The sequence below is a fragment of the Sitophilus oryzae genome, unplaced genomic scaffold, assembly GCF_002938485.1.
Source record: "Sitophilus oryzae breed Bouriz unplaced genomic scaffold, Soryzae_2.0 scaffold_1582_pilon_pilon, whole genome shotgun sequence".
Classification (NCBI taxonomy): Eukaryota; Metazoa; Arthropoda; class Insecta; order Coleoptera; family Curculionidae; genus Sitophilus; species Sitophilus oryzae.
The window spans coordinates 3,143,394-3,157,351 of NW_022146261.1; the positions used below are offsets into that span (position 1 = coordinate 3,143,394).

The following is a 13,958-nucleotide window of genomic DNA, read 5'->3' on the forward strand; positions in this document are numbered from 1 at the left end:
AAATCAATTTTCTTATTTGTCATACTATTAAATAATTTCCAGCAATTTCTCATAACGTCTTTAGTCATCATTATTTTTATCCGCAGTCTCTCTCTGCGGTTAAAACCTTCCAAAATACAGCCTATACAGCTATTCTTAGTGGAACATCCGGTATACATTTGAGCGCAGTCGCTGTAGAAATGGTACGCATGTAAATATTTTGTTACAACATTTTAAGTTACGTGTTACGTAGATTTGACAAGCGTCTATGTACACCCCAACAATAGAGTAAAGCAAGGCACAATACGTATACGTATCTCTCGACACGTAACGCAGAAACCTACGTTACGTCTGCCGTTGCGTTGTCGTGTAAACAAGAGCTAAAGCAAGTATTTTGACGTACGTAACGCAAATGGTACATTTGTAATTCTAAATTACTTTGTGAAACAATTTATTTAATGTTAAAACTGAAAATGGATATCTATTATTCCATTGATTCCACATTAAATTTATAAAAGTAATATCGAAAAATGAAGAAAATTATAAATAGAAATTATTTTATTACAGGAAGTAGTCCTTACAACTTAAAATGCTCTTTTCACATTGTTTTATGATTATTTATTAGATTCCATCTTTTAGAATCCTCATATGGATTTTGGCTAAGAACTAGCATTTAATTAAATAGATTCCAAAATGAGTTTATTCTGATGCTTAATATTTTCATACTAATTTATTGTAATAAAATAGGCTCAGTTCTGTTACACTGGCCCCAAAATTTATGAAATAACTTAATTACTAGCCGGTTGTGGAAACGAGTTTTTTGTGAATTTGTACGTTCGGCATAATTCGAGTGAAAATCAAAACTTTTTCGGCTCGATACGTTTGCGTTTTGTACGTACGTAAAGACACGTAAAGATACGTATCACGTATCCGTAAACGCAAGTGAATTTCTTACTGCGGAAGCGTACATGTCAAACGATACGTTTACGTCTACGTCTTTGGCCGTGCTTTAACTGTTTATATGTGCCGGAAAGCTTCACGCTGCCATGCCATACGGCAGAGCGAAGTAATACTTCAATATAGTTCCGTTACGAAAGCAGCGTGTAGCTCCGTGTGGCTCCGTGGTTGAGGCTGCCGCTTTGTGAGCAACGGGACGGTGGATCGAACCTCGGAAGACATATAACTTTTTATTTTTTTAGAGCTGTTTTTATTTTTTTTATTTATTTAGAGTTGTTGGTAATAGCCTACGGCGTATTTTGATTGCGTTGGTTAGTCTTTGGTGTGAGTTTTTTTGTATTTATAGATTGCGCGCAGCTTTGAGGCATTTATTGTTGGGGTGTACGTAGACGCTTGTTAGATTTGCGCCCTTATAATATATGAAATGGCGTTCGTAGGTTTAGTGGCGTTCGTAGGTGTGTACACTATGTGCGCGCATATTTGAAGTGAAAATTCTTACTAGCAGCTTTTAAATTGAAGGATTTGAAGGGCATGTTTGAAAAAGAATAGTTTGAAATGTTGAAAAAGTAATAAATTAAAAATTAATAAATAATTTGATTCACTTTCTCAAAATTTGTATAAAAATGACCGTCTGTCTGTATGAGGACTCTATTCGGGTACTTCTATCCACGTGCCGAGTTTGGTTCCAATCGACCCATAATTAAGAAAAATCCTGATGATTTTGTCCATTTAGAGGCATCGGTTCGAAACGTCGAGGGCGTCATCCTTTGTAACCCGTCCCCAATTTTAGTCCCACCCTAATGAAGATGTAAACGAAACGTCGCGTCGTATCCACCTTTGCAGGGTGGGACCGTGCATGCACCATTGCTCATATAGCCTACCCGTCAAATTTGGTCGCGATCTTTTCCAGGGGCGGCTCGTAGCACTGGAAGATGGTGAGGCACATTAGAAGAGAACTTTTATTAGTATGTATATAGGGTGGCCATTAGTACGAGGAAGTTCTATATAAAAAAGTACATATCCTCAAAAAATATTTTCTTTAAAATTGCAATCGCATTACGATTTTTCTGTACAGAATTGGGTTCAGCATAAAATTCAGCATACATCACACTATTGATTTATTTGAAGCACTATATGTATATGCGGGATCTCCATGATAATTCATATTTGAAAAATTTCATCTTTTAAAAAGTGGTAAAAACCTGGAGTGAATTTAACTTATTGATATATTATTGCTTAAGTACGTATAATATAGCGAGGTATGTAGGATAAAAGAAGAAATCCGAGAAAAATTCACATTCACAGGGATTTTTTTATGGCGCGGCCAACATTGCAATATTATAATGCTATATCTCAGTTTTTTTTTTAAATGCAATACACACTGTATATTATTTTTAGTATTTTAGATACCCTACAGACCTAAAAATCGCACATTTTTGTATTTAAAATATTTCTAAATTTTTAGCATTTGCGGAAATAGATTTATGTAATATAATTCGCAGTATTATACCAATTACAATTATTGCAGCAGTATTATACCTATTACAATTATTGCAACAGTAAATTTTTATCAAAGCGACCTCAGGATATTTTCTCTTATATTTTACTCTGTATGGTAAAATTTTGTTTTTCTGTCCATCCTCTAAAAATAAAACAAAACGAAATCTGTAACAGGTCGCTTTACTTTTTGACTATACACAATTTATCTAGAAATGATTCGAAAAACTTTACCTGGAGAAGTCCTCCGATGATGCATGGTCCCTCTAAATCATCATATCAATCAACAATAAGCCACTGCCCACTTTTTAGGTATTTACTTAATATGTACAATAATCAGTAAAAAGAGTAATTATACATGCAATTCACATTAAAAAACGTAGATATTAATCAATTAGAGACAAAACAATGTAATAACCCGGCAGAATTAATTCAAACTCTGATTCAAACTAAGCCAAATATTATATATATATATATATATATATATATATATATATATATATATATATATATATATATATATATATATATATATATATATATATATATATATATATATATATATATATATATATAATATTATACTAAGCCAAACTAAGCCTAAAATCTCTCGGGCTGATCGGGAACTGATACATATTTTTAACGAACGGCTTTTAAGGTTCAAATTTACATTTGAGGCTCGCCTCAATACGGTCTTTTTACGCGCTACTACTCCATACATTTTATCTCTCTTCAACTAAAGGTTTTGCCTATGTTTTTTCCTTTCATTCTATAGAATGGCGAGAGGCAAACCTCTGCACATATACTTCTTAAAGAACAAATGAGATGGATATACATCGTCGAGTTTGTCGCATATGGGAAAGGAAGCGCGTTTAAAGGAATACCATCGACGTAATTTATTGTAAAATGACGGTTAAAAAATACAATTATTATTGATGTATCGATGATTAAAGATGTATCGATGATTAAAGATGTATCGATTAATACGTGTAATTTTTCAAATGTATTGGTGAGGCACTGCCTCATCTGCCTCATAGGACAAGCCGCCCCTGAATCTTTTCTTAATGTTTTGACGACGTTTCGTGCACTATGAAACCACATCAATGGCAAAAAAATTGTCCGATTTAAATATCACGCGTCGTACACCGCCAACTTGACTGTATACGAACGTGCCACTGTGACAGTTAGTTTTGACGTAAGAAACGTCAAAAATCGCAACTAAATTTGGTGGGTAGGCTATGTGAGCAACGGTGCACAGTCCCACTTTGCAAAGTTGGATACGACGTTTCGTTTACATCTTCATCAGGGTGGGACTAAGAATTTGATGAAGAAAAATGTGGGCCAATTTCGGCATAATTGGGGACGGATAAAACAACATCCCCAATATGTAAGCACTAAACAAAGTACCTCAGTATAACAGCATCGATGTATTAGATATCCCAATAACGGAACAGGAAATAAAGGCCTCCATAAAACAACTTAAAAACAACAAATCGACTGGCTGTGACGCGATTCCAGCGGAAATCTATAAGTGTGCAAGCAAAGAACTTATTGGTCACCTTAAGGCTCTCTTCGATGTCATATGGGAAAGCGGAGAGGTATCTCAGGACTTTCCCAACGCGAATATAGTGAATATACAGGGTGGTCCGAACTGTATTCCGGAAACTTCGGCAGCATATTCTATAGATTAAAATAGGTACAAAAGTTAGTATAAATGTATGTCCTAAAATGCTTAGTTTCGGAGATACAGGGTGTAGAAGTTTCATTTTTATTTTGATTTTTCCAAATAATTTAAGAAGTAACGTCAATATTTGGATGAAAATTGGTGTCTGGGAGTTTTTTGACACCAGAAATCTGATTTTCGTGTCAATATGACTCCTACTTGTAGAGGGCGCGACCTACATATGCTATAAGTGGTTTGAAGAGTAATAACTTTTTGTCCGTACCGTGTAAAACTACTGAGTAAAAAAATATGCATTTACAACTTTTTTTACATAAAAAAGGTCTCTTGGTAAAAATCGCTACGAGTTATGGTACTCAAGATATTTGAAATTGAAATTATCAATACCTGTCATCATTGACAAATTAAACATGTTGACTAAATAGTTATTAGACTGAAATCTTAAATTTGAAATCTTTGTGTTCCAAAAGTTCAACAGACACTGTTTAATCATCATTTTTTGCAGAAAAATTTATGATTAATTTAAAAAAATAAAAATTTATGATTTCAGTCAAATAACTCTATGATTGTGTGCTTATTTTTTGTCAATAATGACATGTATTGACTATTTCCATTTTAAATATATTGAGAATTGTTGCTCGTAGCTATTTTTACCAAGAGACATTTTTTACGTAAAAAGTTATGGAAATGTATATTTTTTTAGTCAGTAGTTTTATACAGGTACCGCCGAAAAGTTATTACTCTTCAAAACAGTCAAAACGCATGTAGGTGGCGCCCCCTACAAATAGAACCTACCCAGACACCAAATTTCATCTAAATTTTGACGTTACTTCAGAAATTATTTAGAAAACATCGAAATAAAAATGAAACTTCTACACCCTGTATCTCCGAAACTAAGTATTTTAGGACATACATTTATACGAACTTTTTTACTTAATTTTATATGCAGAATATGCTGCCGAAGTTTCCGGAATACAGTTCGGACCACCCTGTATTTAAGAACGAAGGAAGTGCATCAAGTTGCGGAAACTACCGAGGAATTTCACTACTGGCTATCGGAGGAAAAGTTCTTTGAAAAATTATGTCAAACCGCCTTCACCCACATATAGAAAAAATCCTCCCAGAATCGCAAACGGGCTTTCGCACCAACCGCGGTACCGTTGATTCCATATTCTCCGTCCACCAACTAAAGGAAAAAGTAAAGGAACAGCAGAGGAAATTTTATGTTGCATTCATCGACCTAACGAAAGCCTTCGATTCTGTAAACAGAGATGCACTTTGGGCAATTATGCAAAAGTTTAGAGTACCCAAAAAATGTCTTACTGTGTAAAAGCCTCAATAACAAGTCGAGAGTGTTACATCATGGATCACTGAGCGATCCCTTCCTGACAGGAGTTAGGCAGGGATGTGTCCTAGCTCCTCTGCTATTCAACATATTCATGGCCGCGCACTCTATTATAGTAGACAGCACACTGCAGGAAAGAGAAATAGGTGTTGATACAGGTATGACGGCGGTCTATACAACCTAAAAAGACAAAAACACGTATAAAATTCATCACAGAGCTCCAATACCCTGATGACTGCGCTCTAGTTGCAAATAAGTTACAGCAATTACAGGAAATGTTGAACACATATACCTGGGCATACGAGACTTTGCGCCTTAAGCTGAACATCGATAAAACTAAAATCATGTGCACTCCCCCGGAAAATCATAACATCGCTATAAAAATTGGAGAACTATTGGAATATGTATCGGAGTTTAATTACCTCGGCAGTTTGATTCCGGAAAAGGACAAATATCGACTCTAAAATTCAGCACAGAATTAGCAGTGCCTCAAGAGCATTCTGGAAATTAAAAGACAGGGTTTTCTACAATCATGACTTGAGCACAAAAACGAAACTTGCAGTGTATCGAGCAGTAATAATCCCCACCATGTTATATGGAAGCGAAACTTGGGTGCCGTACGGCCGGCACACGAGCGCATTAAACAAGTTGCAACAGGGACACCTTAGACAACTGTTAAGAATTAAATGGTACCACCATGTCTCAAACGTATCAGTCCTTGAAAAAGCAGGCTGCGAGAGCGCTGAAGTTATGATTACTAAATCTCGCTCAAGATGGGCTGGCCACGTATGCAAGATGCAAGAAAACCGCCTACCGAAATCTCTTCTTTACGGTGGACTTGTAGAGGGTAAGAGGAAACCGGGTGGACAACTCAAAAGATACAAGGATGTTTTCCATGAAAACTTAAAAGGGATATGTATGCAACATCAGTGGGAGGAAGCAGCGCACAACAGAACGCAATGGAGGAGAATTGTAAACTCAGTTAACAGCGACAACCAAAAAGTAAAGAGGCAACAAAGTAATGAGATGTCCGGAGTGCGGAAGAGAGATAACATCACGTATCGGGCTTTTCAGCCACAGAAAAGGTCATGAAAGAAAACGCCTTGCGTAACCATCTTCTGATACGTGTCAAATACTCGTCAGCGAGTAATGGCAGTAGCAGTAGTAACATATAAAATAAATAAAAAGAAAATAACAACATACCATTTGAAAAACTAATTAAGTTATTACTTTGGCCAAAATCACAAGCAAAGTGGAACAAGGATGCGGAAGTTAAGTAATATAAATGTTCCCCCAATCTCGCTCAAACCGCCACTTCGAACCAAGTTTCTAAGGACTTTGAAATTTTTACGAACGCATTATCGATATTGGGTTCGCACTTGGGAGACGCGGCAAACTCTGAGATAATTTTCAAAATAAGGTCCGCCATCGTAGTGAGTTAGTTAATAATAAACAATCCAAATCAATTAATAAAAGAATCCATATGAACGTTAATACAAAAAGTGAAATCCATCTAAAAATTTAAAACTAAAAAAGACAGAGAATCTTACGTTTTTTTGACCCTCTTCAGCATTCGCATCTTTTTCTTTTGTGGATAACCAGCATAAGCTAAAAGCAATTCTGTAAAATCCGTCTCTGTTATTTTAACATTATGATCAGGTGTTTTGCGTTGAAATTCGAGACTGAGAATCTCCTTCTGTAACTTTTCTTGAAAATCCAGGAACTTCTCAATAGTTAATTTCTCTTTAAGTGTAGGACCAAAGAAATAAGTTGTTAAGGCGGAATTTACACCCTTAAAAATAGTATTTTTTTATTAAATAATATTTATCATTAAAAACAAGAATTCGATAATTTCTTAGCCTTATTTAAATAACAGGGTGTTTCAAAACAAATGCGAAAAACTTCAGGGGGTGATTCCTTGTTAAAAATAAAGGGTAGTTTGCTTTATAAACGTTGGGTCAAAAGTCAACCATTAGGGAGATATCGCGGTACGAAGATGGCGGAAAAATAATGTTTTTAATTTTTATCTTGAAAACGAAAAGCGATAGACTAATGAAATTTTATGGAAGCATTACTGTTATGAAAACACACTTTCTGGTAATTTTTTTACTTTTTTAAAATGAGTGAAAGGGGTTGAAATAAACTACCCCTATCATTCTTGTTAACGAAATTTAAAGAAAAATATTATCAAACACATGCAAGAAAATTAATTTGGATAGTTTAGTTTATTTAGAAACTTTTTTATCTCTTGTGTTTTTTTGATAAAAGTCACCGATTTGAAATTAAAAATAAAATGTAAAGCATTACCATGTCAGGACAAAAAACATTTTTAGATAAAGAATCTAGTAGGTTAGGTTGTCCCTTTTTAGGATGTTTCTAATATTATTTTATTTGACGTTACTCTACTGCAATACGTTATTATCTTACGATCAATTAATTATTCCGAAGCCTTTTTTCTTTATGTAAAAATGTTTTCTGCCCTGACATGTAATGCTTTACATTTTATTTTTTAAATTCAAATCGGTGACTTTTATCAAAAAAATACAAGAGATAAAAAAGTTTCTAAATAAATTGAACTATCCAAATTAACTTTTTTGCATGTGTTTGATACGATTTTTCTTTAAATTTCGTTAACAAGAATGATAGGGGTAGTTTATTTCAACCCCTTACACTCATTTTAAAAAAGTGAAAAAATTACCAGAAAGTATGTTTTCATAACAGTAATGCTTCCATAAAATTTCATTAGTCTAGCTCTTTTCGTTTTCAAGATAAAAAATAGAAACATTGTTTTTCCGCCATCTATGTACTGCGATATCTCCCTAATGATTGACTTTTGACCCAACGTTTATAAAGCAAACTACCCTTTATTTTTAACAAGGAATCTCCCCTGAAGTTTTTTGCATTTGTTTTGAAACACCCTGTATAAAGTTTACGTAAACGTATAATTTCAATGGTTTCATTATATCAAAAAAAAGCTCCAAAAGAAATAACAAATATAACCTGATCTGATCAAGGGAGGGGGTGTAAATCAATAGCCCCCCATACATCAGAAGATCCGGCCTGCGGACTTGGCCTGTCACGTACCAAATTTCTCGCATTTTGGACTGGGGACTTGGCCTGCCGATTAGATCTTTAACCGATTAAATATTCTCATTTGGGACAAAATTCGCCTTTTTATAGCAGTTTTTATATAGGTAAACTCTAATCGGAATTAAAACTGCCGCTTAGAAAAAAAGTAATCTAATCTCACAGATCAAGTCTGCAGATTTAGCTTGGTCCGCCAAAGGCTTAGCCTAGCACATACTTGGTCTGCCCGTCTGCCCCACAAACGCAAAGTTTTTATCCGCAGGCCAAGTCCGCAGGCCAAATATTCTGGTATATGAGGGGCTAATAGGATCTCAATACTTAGGCCCATAACACATATACAGGGTATCCCAGGCTTAGCGTCCATTAGAAGTTTCTAGAGAACTACAACATCTAGCTCGGAGATTTTCTGCACATCATTGTTTTACAACGAGATCTATCGATTAAAAATATTTTCAATATGGCAGCACTTTCGGAAATACCAGAAGTTGACAGCAACTTTCTTATTTTAAATGGGTACCCCCATTTTTTATTACATACTGAAATTCTTTGTAAAATTATATGAATTTTGATATTAAACACTCTATATCTAACATTGACCGTTTTTGAGAAAAAAAATATTTAAAATTTTTCATCCAAAAAAATTGCCTGTCAAAAATATGTGTGTAGCCTAAACGTCAAATTTAGAGATTACCACAGGCACTGTGCCATAAAGAGAAATCATGTAGCTATCTATTTCAAAAATTAAATTGTTTGAATGTCATATAATAATGGCCGCAGCTGTCATAGAATTGAGCGATAAAAAATTATCATAAATCATTTTTTTTAAATGGAAACCCACTTTTTTTTATTTCACTAGTAAAAAGGCTTTTCAATTCGTTACATTTTGACTATACATGTTCCTATACCTAAAATAAATCGTTTTTAAGTTATTTAAGATTTAGTTTTTATATTTTTCTTGATTTTAACCAGTAGCCTATGACTTTAAACGTCAAGTGATGTAAAACAAAACAATAGATCTGGCCATGTCATATTGTGACGCTTTGTTCAAAAAGCAGCATCATTTCCGAGTCAATTTTGCGCTGTTTTTTTTTCGATTACACGGAATATTATTAATATTATCAATTATTAGATATCATTAAAAAGCGAAAATAAGATATATATTTTTATGAATACACTTTTTAATAACTTAAAAACGATTTATTTTAGAAATAGGAACATGTATAGCTAAAAAGTAACGAATTGAAAAACATTTTCATTAGTGAAATAAAAAAAAGTGGGTTTACATTTGAAAAAAATGATTTATGATATTTTTTAATCGCTCAATTCCATGACAGCTACAGCCATTATTATTATATGACATTTGAACAATGTAATTTTTGAAGCCACATGTGTCTTCTCTCTATGTCACAGTGGCTGTGATAATCATTAAATTTGATTTTTAGGCTATACACATTTTTTTGGCAGGTGGTTTTTTTCGTCCAAAAATTTTAAATATTTTTTTTCTCAAAAACGGTTAATGTTAGGTATAGAGTGTTTAAGATCAATATTCATAGAATTTTACAAAGAATTTAAGTGTGTAATAAAAAATGGAGGCACCCATTTAATATAAGAAAGTTGCTGTCAACTTCCGGTATTTCCGGAAGGGCCGCTATATTGAAAATATTTTTAATCGATAGATCTCGTTGTAAAACAATGATGTGCAAAAAATCTCCGATCTAGATATTGTGGTTCTTTAGAAACTTCTAATGCACGCTCATCCTGGGACACCCTGTATACCGGGTGCGTCTCAAAAGTGGTTCACCCCCTATAACTTTTTTATTTTTTCAGATAAAAGAACGATATTTGGTATGTTAGTATATGACATAAATTGGGATTGATTGACGTATTTAATTGTTTTCGGTCACTTCCGGTTTCACCGGAAATGACTACAACTTTTGATTTTTAAATGGCACCCTCGGTATTTTTTTACTTTATTCGATAGAAAATGATACTCTGAATCGAATGACATATCATATGTCAACTTTTGACATTTTGGCATATAGTTTATTTGAAATTGTAACATGCGGTTCGTAACGACAATTTGACTCAAAATACCAAGTTTATCAAATTATTCGTAAAAAAATGCTTTTTCCAAATATGCTAATGAGCCATCCTCGTTCCATTTGAAAAAATTGAGATATGATTAAAAATACGATTTGGGCATCTTTTAACCGGCCAGGACAAGACACTAAAAACATTAGACGATCAAATCTATTTTTCGAAGGCTCCTTCATTAAAAATTAGTGTTTTTACCACAGCCATGGCACTCTAGATTGAAATTTAAAATAGAATTTGTTTTTGAGTGACTATGTCAAAAATTGACATATGATGTCATTCGATTCAGAGTGTCATTTTCTATCGAATAAAGTAAAAAAATACCGAGGGTGCCATTTAAAAATCATAAGTTGCAGTCATTTCCGGTGAAACCGGAAGTGACCGAAAACAATTGAATATGTCAATCAATCCCAATTTATCTAATATACTAACATACCAAATCTCGTTGTTTTATCTGAAAAAATAAAAAAGTTATAGGGGTGAGTTACTTTTGAGACGCACCCGGTATAGTAAAAGATTTGGAATATAAAAGCCTTAAGGCAAAGTCGAAGTCTTAAAACTTCAAAGCCGTGGATGGAGGATACAAAAGAAAACAAAAAAAAGTTGGTACCAATGCAATTAAAACTTATTTTTGCAATTAAAAATCACAAAAAAAGATTGCAACCAATGAAATCAAAAGTTAGTTACGGGGGACGCTTCTAGCATTGTGATCCTCGTCTCGACCTTTAACACAATCATCAAAATATAATATCTATTCTTATCAGCTTATCCCTGCTGTTATTTATCAAAATTAAAAGGAAATTATAAATAAAACAAAATAATTTATTAATTTGGTTTATCAAGAACCCGATTTTCAAAATTTTATCATCGTTACCGCCATCGATATGCGCAGACGCGAGCAAAAGACAAATAAAGTGGAATTTGTCTTCTTTGTCATTTTTACTAAATTTAATAATAAAAGAAGATGCAGGCCACTGAGGCCATATTCTAACCTCATATTTGGTCAAAAAATAAATGATTTTAATTACCGACTGTGAAATAATTTCAAACATTTGGCCGATTATCAGCATTGTAGAATATGTTAATATAAAATTTATATCGATAACTTTAAAATTGGCGACGTACCTAAATCCTACCATCATCGTGTACAGGGTGGCTCAAATTCGACGCTTTTAAAGAGAAACACCCTTTTCTATAGGAGATAGACGAAAACTTGTTGGTGAAAACCGCACATCGATATCTGTTACCGTTTCGGAATTACGGGATGTTTTTCAAAAATGTGCATTTTTAACAAATCGCTGTAACTTTTTTGCTATGGAAAATTTTGTATTTTTATGAAAACATTCCCAAAGCACCTTTTTACGTAGAATTTAATGGTATAAGTATAATTTTTTCAAAAATTAATAATTTAAGAGTTATCAACAGAAAAATTGATTTTTTATTTGGGACACCCTGTATATTTTTAATTAACAGCAAAGAACATAAAATTACCTTTCCAAAAATGTAGCACACTTGATATTTTGTTATAGCCCCCTTCGAAATACAGAATTTTCAAAAGTTCGCCACTTTTAACTAGTAGGCTCTGGACCCTTTATTGATGGGAACTCGAAAATATATTTTTCCAGCAAGACGAGGCATCGCCTCAGAACGCTGAAGTTATCAGCAAATTTTTTTAGCCAATTTCGGGAATATTTGAATAGCTAACCAAAATCACAGCCGTTGGCCGACTTAATGCCTATGGATTTTTATCTTTGCGGAAGAATAAAGGTTCTTATTTTTAAATTGCCTGTATAATCTAGACAAGAAAAAGAAGTACTTGGCGGTTATGCGAAGGTATCTTTCACCCCTACTAAGTTAATGAATTCCGCAAGAAATGTCCAACAACGGTCCCGTCTGTCCAAAACAGAAGACGGTCGATATGTCGAAGACCTGTAGCAAAATCTCATGTCTTGGTTTGCTATTTATTTTTATTGATTAGATATAGTTTAAATGTGTTGATGTTTTTAAATACAGTTAAAATTGTTATAAAATCCTGCATCTCTTATTGCAAATATTATTTTCGTTTTAATAGATTTTTTTTGCATTACAGACGGCGCCGTTCTAAGCCTACTTATTCAAAGTGGGCGATTTTTTAAAAACTCTATATCTCGAAGAGGAATCCAGCAAAATATCAAGTGTGCTATATTTTTGGAAAGGTAATTTTAAATTATTTTTAATGAATTAGAAATATACAGGGTGTCCTATATAAAAAATATAATTTTCTGTTGATAATTCTTAAATTATTAATTTTAAAAAATTATATTTAAACCATTAAATTCTAGGTAAAAAGGTGCTTTGGAAATGTTTTCTTAAAAATACAAAATTTTCCATAGCAAAAAAAGTTACAGCGAATATATTTTGTTAGAAATGCACATTTATGAAAAACATCCCGTAATTCCGAAACGGTAACAGATATCGATGTGCGGTTTTCACTATCAAGTTTTTTATAAAAATTGGGCTCCAGACACCGATATTAGTTTTCGTCTATAGAAAAGGGTGTTTCCCTTTAAAAGCGACCCACCTTCAATTTGACCCACCCTGTACAGCCAGTACAGCAAACTTACTCCGACACAATATCAAACGCGATTATGTGCATAGTGCAAAAAACACTTTCAGCCATTCCGAACTCGGCTATAGTAATTTTGGAATCTTTTTCACAAAACATCAAAGCTTAATATTGTAAAAATAAGGAATATAGGCAAAATTAGGCGTATATGTAAAAAATAGGCAAATATACGTATTAAGCATTTGGCCGTAGAATTTCGTATATACCTAGTATGGTATACTGTAACATATATGTATAATACTATGCGTGTCACAATGTATAACTTACTTTAAAAGTGTTTCCTGTATTAGCATGGTCCCGATGTCTGGAACCTATACTAGTCTGATGTCTAATAAGTGTCGCTACCTTTTCAAATTCTTCACAATCAACATCCCCATCTCCATTTAGGTCAAACATTCTAAAAGCAATTTCAAAATGCCGACGGGAAGCTAATAAACAAAGATTTCTATATAAGCATTATTAAATTATTTACTATTATTTACTTACTCGATAGAACTGTCAAGAGAAAAATATAATCAGAAAAGGTAATCAAACCAGAGCTACCCAACTTGTAAAATATACTGTCTTCATCCAAAATTAAATCAAGTTTTTGTTGAACTGTCTAGAATTTAAAAAAGTATAAAATATAAATTGTAATTTTAATTATCAATCGAATTATTTAAGCTAAAATACACGTTACATACAAAAAATACAACAAAAATCATTATTTTTTT

The 13,958-nt window shown here is 33.3% G+C and overlaps 1 protein-coding gene across 4 annotated transcripts in view; it reads right to left on the reverse strand.

Annotated features, from left to right (window-relative positions):
* LOC115879537 (calcium uptake protein 1 homolog, mitochondrial) overlaps nt 1–13,958 on the reverse strand; it is a 54,635-nt gene that overhangs the window by 9,067 nt on the left and 31,610 nt on the right. For all 4 annotated transcript variants that reach the window (XM_030896430.1, XM_030896428.1, XM_030896429.1 and 1 more), the window contains 3 exons: nt 13,732–13,846; nt 13,513–13,673; nt 7,010–7,251 (listed from right to left, as the gene is read on the reverse strand). In XM_030896430.1, the coding sequence (XP_030752290.1) occupies nt 7,010–7,251; nt 13,513–13,673; nt 13,732–13,846 (518 nt within the window). The remainder of the gene's footprint in view (nt 1–7,009; nt 7,252–13,512; nt 13,674–13,731; nt 13,847–13,958) is intronic.